Source organism: Carlito syrichta, unplaced genomic scaffold (genome assembly GCF_000164805.1).
Source record: "Carlito syrichta isolate Samal-C Ts95f unplaced genomic scaffold, Tarsius_syrichta-2.0.1 Scaffold309100, whole genome shotgun sequence".
NCBI classification, from domain to species: domain Eukaryota; kingdom Metazoa; phylum Chordata; class Mammalia; order Primates; family Tarsiidae; genus Carlito; species Carlito syrichta.
Genome location: NW_007253196.1, coordinates 730,815 through 742,467, shown reverse-complemented (window position 1 = coordinate 742,467; position 11,653 = coordinate 730,815). Strand labels below are relative to the sequence as shown.

General features: G+C 43.8%; 1 protein-coding gene across 1 annotated transcript in view; it reads right to left on the bottom strand.

Moving 5' to 3' along the window:
* Positions 1–11,653, bottom strand: part of LOC103269197 (ribosomal protein L18-like) — a 25,558-nt gene that overhangs the window by 6,852 nt on the left and 7,053 nt on the right. Inside the window, 2 exon segments of the mRNA XM_021716955.1 lie at positions 1,465–1,891; positions 1,893–2,014. Of these exon segments, the coding sequence (XP_021572630.1) occupies positions 1,465–1,891; positions 1,893–2,014 (549 nt within the window).

Genomic DNA, 11,653 nt, shown 5'->3' with positions numbered 1-11,653 from the left:
CAAAAAAAAAAAAAAAAAAAAATTATAATGGATCACTCTGAAATTCCTTTCTGTGGCAGGTCAAAGAACTCACAGAGTATCATACCACACTCCACCCAGCAACAAGATGAGACTTGATCAAGTTGCTTGACAGTGTCTCCAAGAGCCCAATTTCTTGTCACATCCCTAGTCTGACTTCTCTGATGTTGGCTTTATTTTTTTCCTTAATTTTAAATTCAGGACTTTATGACTAAATCTACAGACTTATAACAAACACCACGCTACATAATAATTGTTACTATTTACTGAGTCACTTAGTGTCAGGCATGGTGATAAGCTCTTTGTATAACTTGTCTTGTTAAATTCTCAGGTAATTCTGAGGTCTTAAGGAATTATTATTTTTTAGAAATCAGAGTCTTACTCTGTCCCCCAAACTGGCGTGCAGTGGCATGATCATGTCCACCACAGACTCAACCAGTTGGGCTCAGATGATCCTTCTGCCTAAGTAGCTGGAACTATAGGCATGTGCCACCATGCCCAGCTAATTTCCTAAATTTTAATTGTAGAATGAGGTCTTGCCAAGTTGTCCAGGTTGATCTCGAACCCTTGGGCTCAGGCCTTCCAAAGTGCTGGGATTACAAGTATAAGCTACCATGCCTGTCTTAATGAATATTTTAAAATATATTTTCCTTCCTTCCTTCCTTCCTTCTTTCCTTCTTTCCTTCCTTTCTTCCTTCCTTCCTTCCTTCCTTCCTTCCTTCCTTCCTTCCTTTTTCTTTCTTTCTTCCTTTCTTGAGACAAGGTCTTTCTATGTTGCCCAGGCTGGTCTTGAGCTCCTGTACTCAAAGGATTCTCCTGCCTGGAGGATTCTCTGTTGGGATTATAGGTGTGGGCTACCACGCCTGGCCTATTAAAGAATATTTAGAATTATAAAACCTCACAGTGTTTTGTCAGTCTCCAACTCCTCCTCACAATACATCCAGGAGAGCTATTATGTATGTTATACATGTTCACTTGTTCATTCTTTCAACAGGTCCTTCTTAAATGCTGACACATAGTAGGCATTTTTTCTACATCCTAGAGAGTATGGCAGTGAACAAAACAGACCAAATTTCATGTCCTCATAGATTTCATTTTTTAGTGGCGATGAACAGATGATTTTAAAATACAGAATATAAAGTATATTAAAAGGTGAGAAATACTACAAAAATAAACAAAACAGAAATAAAATAGCAAATAATAAAATAAAAGTAATAAAAATAAAACAAGCTGGGAAGATGGAGAAAATCAGCGGTGGTTCTTCTTCTTCTTCTTCTTCTTCTTCTTCTTCTTCTTCTTCTCCTTCTCCTTCTCCTTCTCCTTCTCCTTCTCCTTCTCCTTCTCCTTCTTCTTCTTCGTCCAAAATCTTTTTAATGAGGGCATCTAAAATCTTTTTAATAAGAGGACAGGATCCAGGGTTAGTTTTTGTAGCTGCAGTTGGCCCACCAACTTCTGCATGCCTGAACTTCTGGCTCTTGGAGTGGACGTAGGGTTTGGTGTGGCTGTGCAGGGTTCCTGGGACCTTCCCAAAATGCCTATATACATCCTGGACCTTCTGAGGACTAGAGAGCAGGATGGTGCCATGGCCCTTGGGGGAGTCCGGGGTCAGCTGGTCGAAGGTGAGGATCTTGCGCCCTGCCTGGAGGATGTGGCTGCGGGCCCAGCTGCTCACACGCAGTGCACATACCTTCAGTTTGGGCACCTCTTGAACCCACACGTCATCTGTTAAGGTCCCTCCACCACTGCCATCTTGTTTTCCTGGCCAGGAAGGTTTCATCTTCCAGATCATCTGGGAATGGGACAAAAGTGGCAGGTTGCTGTGATCCATAAACAATCTCTTCAGCACAACCTAGTTGAATGTGGAGTTGGTTCTCCAGAACCAGAAACCTGTACAGCTTGACCAGCAGCCTCAGGTAGATGTCCTGGCTCTTGGACTCTTTGCACCGAAACTTTTGGTCCTTGTGGCAGATGTCAACTCCTATGACGGTGCCTCCTCCTTGGCCAGGTCCGGAAAAGTGGTTCTTCTTTTTTTAATCTTTTTTTGAGTCAGAGTCTCACTCTGTCCCCCAGGCTGGAATGCAGTGGCATGCTCATGGCCACCGCAGCCTCTACCGGCTGGGCTCGGGCTATCCGTCTGCCTCAGCCTTCCTAGTAGCTGGAACCATAGGTGTGCCCAAGCTGGTTAATTATTTAAAAAATTTATTGTAGAGGCAAGGTCTTGCCAAATTGCCCAGGCTGGTTTCAAACCCCTGGGCTCAGGCAATCCTCCTGCCTCTGCTTCCCAAAGTGCTAGGATTATAGGCATGAGCCACCATGCCCAGCTGTCTGCCAGCGGTTCTTAATGTTTTCTGTGCTGTGGCTTCTGATTACCTTCAGGGAGGCCTGAAGATCCCTTCTCAGAATTTGTTTTATTTTATTTATTAAAATTTATTTTTTATTTTAAAGATGTGGGTACAATTCAAATTTAGGTAACAGGTGAGAATTTTTTTTTTTTGAGTTGGAGTCTCACTTTGGTGCCCAGGCTGGAGTGCAGTGGCATGCATACTCACAATCATCCCAGCATTGACCTGCTGGGCTCCAGGGATCCTTTTGCCTCAGCCTTCCAATTAACTAGAACTACTGGTGCACACTACTACATGTAACGTATGCTGAGAAGGAAGAGACGAGCCACGGGTGGTTAAAAGTTTATCAAAGAAAAGAAAAGGGGGGTGTTGGCTCTACAGAGAGAAACAAAGTGGTCTTTGTTCTTTTGTAGGCCATTTATAAAACCCCAGTCTTGGCTCATTGGACTTTGAGAAGCAATTTTAGGGAGTTTTGGATTGGGAACCAAGAAGTGGTTTTGGAAGTTTGAGCTGTTGATCGTCTGGCCTTCAAATGTAGGTGTCGGTACTGTTGAAGACTGTTCTCATGGCTTTGGAGTGTAGATGTCTGCACTAAACCAGTCACACTTGTCTCTGAAATGCAGGCTTAGGAAAGCAAACACTCACAGTACCAGGCTGTTATCAGTCACATAGCTTTGGGATGCAGTCTCAGGGAAAGCAGATATTAGCAGTAAAGCAATTAGTAACAGGATGCTGTTAGAGCACAGTGTTAGCTTTTGGGCCATTGCAACTCTGTGCTCCATTTGGGAAATTTATATGATGAGTTGTTTTAACTACAACCTCCTCTCCCATTCCCCTACAAACCCTATCACCACACCCAGCTAATTTTTTGTTTATTGTAGAAATGAGGTCTTGCCAAGTTGCCCGGGCCTGGTCTTGAAACCATGGGCTCAGGCAATCCACTGGCTTCGGCCTCCCAAAGTGCTATGATTACAGGCAGAGCCACGAGCCCAGCTGAGAATGTTTTCAAATGAGCAGAGCAAACTATACAAGATTAAGGAAACAGTCTATTGAAATGCAGTTATCAAAATAACAAACAAACTTATGACATAGTAGTATACAAAAACACATTATTAAAAAGACAATACATTTTAGATATGGGCAAGTCAAAGTTTTAATCTTATTATTTATTTGAGTTGGGGGTCTCACTCTGTTGAGGCTGGAGTGCAGTGGCATGATCATGGCTCACTGCAACCTCAGCCTCCTGGGCTCAGGTGATCCTCCTGTGTAACTGGGACTACAGGTGCACACCACCAGGCCTGGCTAATTTTTTTTATTTTTTGCCGAGATGAGATCTCACTATATTGCTCAGGCTGGTTCCCAACTCCTGGGCTCAATTAGTCCTCCCACTTTGGCCTCCCAAAGTGCTGAGATTTCAGGCATGAGCCTCTGCGCCTAACCTTTAATTTTATTTTAAAATGGCACATCAGTGAGAGTAGTTGTTGCTTAGCTTTAATAAGAATGTTAAACTGAGCTGGGCTCGGTGGCTCAGCCTGTAATCCCATGCTTTGGGAGGCTGAGGTGAGTGGATTGCCTGAGCCCATCTCTACAATAAATCAAAGATCAGCCGGGCGTGGTAGCGCGCGCCTTGTAGTTCCAGCTACTTGGAAGGCTGAGGCAGAAGGATCGCCAGAGCCCAGCAGGTCGAGGCTGCGGTGGCCGGGAGTAGTCACTGTTCTCCAGTCTGGGCAACAGAGTGAGACTTCAACTCAAAAAAAAAAAAAACAAAAGAAGAATGTTAAACTGTGAGATGCTCTTTGACTCTCCTTGACTCACCTCCTTCCACTTACTGATTAACAAGCCATGTGGATAAGGGGTCCTGGAAAGTAATTAATATGTCTAGGTCACCAGTGTGAGAGCATGAGACATCACCATCCATGGCTGAACATCTGCTGGGCACAGGGTTGATCAATATAGGCCAGCAACATTGCAGGGGCATCAGATCAAAATACTTCGATCACATGTGTTCAGCAGAAAATGTAATAATTTCCTTATTTTTGAGATGTCTGCAACAACTGTCATGTGATATATATGAATGTCTGTGATGTCATGTGATAAAGACTCATGTACTGCTAATATGACTATGGTTTGTTACCTGTACTAATAGTTGAAGAAAACTATACATTTCAGTGGGAGTTTTGTGTGAAAATAAAGATGCAATTACTTTCCTATATGAGTTCATGGAGCCCCTGAATTCTGTCTGTGGCCCCCCAGGTCAAGGATGTAATTGTTCATCACTACCCCTCTCAGAAGTGGGATCAGCGTTACCCAACTTCTGATGGCTGGAAAATTCTGGTATGATAAGAGAGGATGAAGTGGAGGATGGATGCTGGGAGGTCCCAGAGGAGGGTCCACCACAACCCACCTCTGTGGACCAGTCATGAAAACGTAAGAATCAGTCATACAAATGTTCCCTGTTTGAGCACTGAAAGTCTCACATCCTGGGCAAACCCCTCAGTCCTGAGCAAACTAGGGCACTTTATCTCCTGGGTCATATGACTTTTTCTGAGATCTGTGGGCTCCGGAAGTTTGTGAATTCAGCCTCATCCACCAGAACTTCCGTTTAACCTGGTGAGTTGTATTAGACGGGAGGGTGGGTTAGTCTCTAGAAAACTGTCTTCTTGCTCAGGTTCAGTCCCTCTGGATTTTATTTTCTGCTTTCTCAGAGTCTTACAGGTCTTTTATTTTTATTTTTTTTATTTTTTATTTTTGAGTTGGAGTCTCACTCTGTCGCCCAGGCTGGAGTGCAGTGGCATGCTCCCGGCCACCGCAGCCTAGGCTTGCTAGGCTCAGGCGATCTTTCTGCCTCAGCTTTCCAAGTAACTACAGATGTGAGCTACCACACCCAGGTAATTTTTTGATTTGTTGTAGAGACAAGGTCTAATCATGTTGCCCAGGCTGATCTCAAACCTGCGAGCTCAGCCTATCCTTTTGCCTCAGCCTCCCAAGGTGCTGGGATTATAGGCTTGAGCCACCGAGCCCGGCCCAGATCTTTTATTTTATCGCATGAAACTTTCAGGCAGGTCATGAAGCCTTAAGAAGTTCTCTTCTCGGCTGGGCACAGTGGCTCATGCCTATAATCCCAGCACTTTGGGAGGCCAAACTGAGAGGATTACCTGAGCCCATGGGCTGGAGACAAGCCTGAGCAACTTGCCCAGACCTCATCTCTACAATAAATCAAAGAATTAGCTGGGCATGGTGGTGCATGCCTGTAATTCCAGCTGCTTGGAAGGTCAAGGCAGAAGGATCACCTAAGCCTAGCAGGTTGAGGCTGCGGTGGCTATAAGCATGTGCACTGCACGCCAGCTTGGGTGACAGAGTGAGAGTCCAACTAAAAAAAAAAAAGTTCTCTTCCTTTTAGAATGTAAAACCAAGAGCAGATCTCAGTTGTCAGAATGTATTGGGTGGATGCCTAAGTTCGTAGCCTTTTTCACTTGGCCATGGAATGCGAATGTCGCATGATGGTTGAATGGTCACTGTTCATCACATTTGCCAATTTTCGGGTTGACTGATGTGGATTAACATGGATTAAAGTGTTTAATCAGTCTTCATCAAAGCCCGATGGTCTTCCTGAATGTGGAGAATCACTCAGGTCAAAGTGGCCCTCTTTGAAATGACAAAACCATTTTCTTTTTTTTCTTTTTTTTCTTTTTTTTTGAGTTGGAATCTCACTCTGTTGCCCAGACTAGAGTGCAGTGGCTGCTCCTGGCCACTGCAACCTCGACCTTCTGGGCTCCGGCGATCCTTCCGCCTCAGCCTTCCGAGAAGTTGGAATTACAGGCATGTGCTACCACGCCCGGCTGATTTTTTGATTTATTGTATAGATGAGGTCTCACCAAGTTGCCTAGGCGGGTCTTGAACCCGCGGGCTCAGGCAATCCACTCACCTCAGCCTCCCAAAGCGCAGGATTACAGGCTGAGCCACCGAGCCCAGCTTACCATTTTCTTTTTCTTTCTTCGACCCACTGGGCTCCGGTGAACCTTCCACCTCAGCCTTCCAAGTAGCTGGAACTACAGGCATGCACTATCACGCCTGGCTAATTTTTTTATTTATTGTAGAGATGAGGTCTCACCAAGTTGCCTGAGCTGGTCTCGAACCTGTGGGCTCAGGCAATCCACTCACCTCAGCCTCCCAAAGTGCTGAGATTACAGGCTGAGCCACCAAACCCGGTCAACAAAACCATATTCTTGCCATGATTTCCCTGATGGCATTCTCCCTGTACACAGCACAAAGTTTCAAGCCACCTCCGCTGCCTTTACTCCTCTGTTAAACTCAAACAGCAAAGTATGTTGTAAGTGTTCATTTTTTTTTACTTGGCACTCCAACTTCTTTAGCCCACAAATAGCACTAACTTTCTTCAAATCTGCAAAATGCAAGGCGTATTCACAAATATAGCCTTGCCACTCCAAATGACAAATGGCAAACAGTAAACTCCCAACACTGCCGTGTTGCCATGTCAAAAGCAAACACTGCGAGCTTATGCATCAACCTAATCGTGGCAGACACTTCCTTGCACACTTCAGCATTAGCAGATGACCTTTCCAAGCGGAGTGATTCTCTGAGTCAAGGCTCCCAGGTTTCTTATCTGGGGAAATGGAATGATTGGAGGAGACCAGATATTCTTAACCTGCAAAGTTTTGTGGTGATAGAAGGAAGGAAATAACTTTCACTTGACTCTCACAAAAGTCTATGATCAAGAAAGTTTTGGATTAAATGGCTTCTTTTTCTTTCTTTTTTAGATTAGAAAATTATAGTTTATTTAAAAGGTAAATGGAAAGAGAGAGAAAGAAAGAGGAGATTCATCTCACCAAGGTAGGGAAGGGGGCCAAAGCTTAAGAAAACATGGCCTGGCCATAGCTCAAAGAGCACATGGCCATACCATAACTTAGCAAGGCAATGGCTGCAATGGCCCCAAATGGTTTCCAAAGGCCCTGAGGAACATCCCATCATCACTATCACCACCACTAAGGTGACCAACTGTCCTGATTTGCCTGGAACTGAGTGAGGGCTTGTTGGGGGGATTCAGGACTTCCAGTGTTAAAAATAGGACAGCCCCTGGAACACTAGGAGATGGTTGGTCAACCTAAGCATCATCACCACTACCACCATCATTGCCATGATCACTGGTATCCTACCTTCCCCACTGTTGCCTTCAATATTACAATCACCAATATCACCACCATCACCACTATTACCACCACCATCATCCTTATCACCATCATCACCACCACAGTCATTTCCATCTATAATTTACTGGACTCTTACTGCGTGCTAAATGTTTTACATGCAAACTTTATTTTAATGCAATAAGGCAAGGATTAATTCTTAAAAACTCTGGCTTGCTGGGCTCGGTGACTCAGCCTGTAATCCCACACCTTTGGGAGGCTGAGGAGAGTGGATTGCCTGAGCCCGCGGGTTCGAGACCCGCCAGGGCAGCAAGACCTCCTCTCTACAATAAATAAAAAAAAAAATCAGCCAGGCATGGTAGTGCATGCCTGTAATTCCGGCTACTTGGAAGACTGAGGCGGAAGGATCGCCGGAGCCCAGCAGGTCGAAGCTGCGGTGGCCGGGAGCGGCCACTGCACTCCAGTCTGGGCGATAGAGTGAGACTCCAACTCAAAAACAAAACAAAACAAAACAAACTCTTGCTTACCAGTTGTGAGACCTTAACAAGTCATTTACTGTCTTTGAGCATCATTTTTTGTTCCTAATATCATTTCCCCCTGCCTTATTTTACATCTCTGTCTCCAGCACTGGATTTCAGGATGCTGGAGGAAAGTAGTCCGTTTTATTCATCTTCCTCCGTCCTTCCAACTCACCCAAGAGACTGACATAGAAAAGCATCTGTAAATAACAATAAGTGTTATAATAGTAGCTAATTTTTTTCTTAGCACTTACTTTATAACAGGTTCTGTTTAAAACCCTTTACATGTATTAACTCATTTGAGGTTTGGTTTATTACGTGACATATAGGCAAAAAAGAGAAAAGAAAATGGGTGAAAAAGAAAATACAAAAATAACACATCTATTTTATTGTATGGAAATTATCCCTCAATAAAGTGAATATTAGAAAAAATAAGATAGTAGAAATGAATATGTTTGTCAGTAATTTCAATAAATGTAAATGGATTAAATTACCAGAATTTCTCAGAATTAAAAAAAAAAAGACACATCTACATACTATTTGCAGAGGAGGGTGATGCAAAAGAGAAAGTAAATTGGTAGAAAAAGTCACAATAGGCAGATACCTAAAGAAAGCTAGTGTTTCAAGATGGATACAAACAGATTTTGTTTTTTTGTTTTTTTTTGAGTTGGAGTCTCACTCTGTTGCCCAGACTGGAGTGCAGTGGCTGCTCCCGGCCACCTCAGCCTTCCAAGTAGCTGGAACTACAGGCATGCGCTACCATGCCCGGCTAATTTTTTTGATTTATTGTAGAGATGAGGTCTCGCCAAGTTTCTCAGGCGGGTCTTGAACTCGCAGATTCAGGCAATCCACTCACCTCAGCCTCCCAAAGGCGCGGGATTACAGGCTGAGCCACTGAGCCCGGCAATACAAACAGATAAGGCAAAAGTCTTTATTAGGGATATAAGAGAGTCATTATTTAATGATAAAAGAAACAGGCTGGGCACCATTGTAATCCCAGCACTCTGGGAGGCTGAGGAGGGAGAATCTCTTTCTTTCTTTCTTTTTTTTTTTTTTGAGAAGTCTTACTCTGTCACCCAGGCTGGAGTGCCGTGGCCTGCTCACGGCTACGGCAGCCTTGACCTGCTGGGCTCAGGTGATCCTTCTGCCTCAGATTTCCAAGTGGTTGGAATTACAGGTGCACACCACCATGCCCAGCTAATTTTTTGGTTTATTGCAGAGGCGCGGTCTCACCATGTTGCCCAGGCTGGTCTCGAACCCCTGGGCTCAGGCAATCCTCTCGCCTTCACCTCCTAGTGTTGGGATTGCAGGCATGAGCCACCGTACCCGGCCTGATCAGGTTTTTTAACTATGAACAGGTATTTTCCCTGAAAGTGCAGCAAACCTGGCTACGGCTAGATGACAATTGTTATGGACCCCTGGATGAGCACAAACTGGCACTGTGAAACTCTGTTCTGGATTCTGGCTACTTCCCCAAGTGGCAGTCGGCCAGGGAAGAATGGAAAACTATCTCTGCACCTCAAAAGTATCCCCCACGCTCCATGATCAGCAGCCAAACTATTTACAGAGTATCCTCCACATGTCAGTGTAAAAGAAATATCAGGTCTAAAATGAGATTTGTTGTTGTTGTTGTTTTGAGTCAGGGTCTCACTCTGTTGCCCAGGCTTGGGGGAAGTGGCACAATCATGGCTCACTGCAGCCTCGACCTCCTGGGCTCAAGCGATCCCTTCCACCTCACCCTGCCAAGTATTATAGCTGGGACTACAGGCAGAGGCCACCACACCTAGCTAATTTTTGTGATTTTTTTGTAGAGATAGGGGTCTCATTATGTTGCCCAGGCTGGTAGTTTGTTTTTTTAAAGTCTTGATTTGGGAAGATAAACTTGAAAAATGCTGAAGTTCTTGGAGGTGAAGGAAGTTACAGAGAAGTTGAGGAATATTTTGGCTAAAAGAAGAGGCTGTCTTAAGAAGAGAAAGCTTTAAAATTGTGAACAACTTGAAGGAACCACACTGATTGTAAGTTGAGGTTTTAAAATGTAACCGTTGGCTGGATGTGATGGCTCATGCCTATATTCCCAGCACTCTGGGAGGCCAAGGTGAGAGCATTCCCTGAGCCCACAGGTTCAAGACCAGCCTGAGCAACTTGGCAAGACCTCATCTCTACAATAAATCAAAAAATTAGCCAGGCATGGTGGCGCATGCCTGTAGTTCCTGCTACTTGGAAGGCTGAGGCAGAAGGATTGCCTGAGCCCAGCAGGTCGAGGCTGCAGTGGTCAACAGTTTGCTCAGGCAATCCTCTCACCTCAGCCTCCCAAAGTGCTGGGATTACATACGGGCATGAGCCACCGCACCCAGCCCTAGAACATTTAGCAAGCATTTCTAAGAAATAGACAGTTTCCTTGCAAATTTCCCCAAATGCCTTGTATAGCTGATGTTTTCAAACTATCCTTTCATCACTAACCACACATTGTAGTTAATTGTTATGTGTCTGAAATCTCCTTAATGATTCCCCCTCCTTTTTCTTCCTAGAGGCTGGGTGGGTGGAATTGCATAAGCTCCCACATTCTGAATTGGTCTAATTATTTCTACTTGATGTCAGTTTATTTGTCTCTCTATCTCCCATATCTTCTATAAACGGAGATGTATGGCTATAAGCTTGATTAGAGTCAAGCAGATCAGCCTTGGCAAGAATAAACACTTCCTGAGTGGTGATGAACTTCATCTTGATACATGTCTCTTTCTTAGCCAAGTTGAATGTGGGGACTCTGTGTGCCCCAGGCAAACATTTGGTTCCCAAGTAGATCAATGCAAAGTGACTCCAAATAATTCAAGCATCATTAGAAATTCAATTGTTTTAAAATCACATATTTTGCATTGCAAGAATTGTATCACTCAGATCTTCAGAAAAGATTTTACCTTGAAGGGTGAGAGCTGACAAGTCAACACCAAAAATGAAAATAAAATAAAATGAGAGAATGAATTCACTAAGGGTAGTTATTATTAGAGAAGGTTTAAGTCTTGGAAAAGAATAGGGAGGAGGGATATTATATTTTCAATAAAGTCCAAATAGTATTGTGAAAATGACATAAACTATAGAAAGGGTTCATATAAACTTTCAGGGTGGAATTTTATATTGTATTATATGAATTATATATGCTATAAATGTGTTATGTGTTATAATGTAACCACATATTATAACATAGTAATTTTTCTTTCTTTTTTTTGTTTTTGCTTTTGTTTTTTTTTTTTTGAGTGGGAGTCTCACTTTGTCACCCAGGCTGGAGTACAGTGGCATGCTCATGGCCACCTCAGTCTCAACCTGCTGGGCTCAGACGATCCTTCCACCTCGGCCTTCCAAGTAACTGGAACTACAGGCATGCACCACCATGCCCAGCTAAGTTTTTGATTTATTGTAGAGATGAGGTCTTGCCATGTTGCCCAGGCTGGTCTTGAACCTGCGGGTTCAGGCTATTCTCTCACCCTTGCCTCCCAAAGTGCTGAGATTACAAGCATGAGTGAAAAGATAAGGTACTCTGTTCTTTGTTTCTGTGATAGATCACTGAGTATGATTGACTCTAAATTCATCCAAGTTGCTGCAAAGTCCATATGTT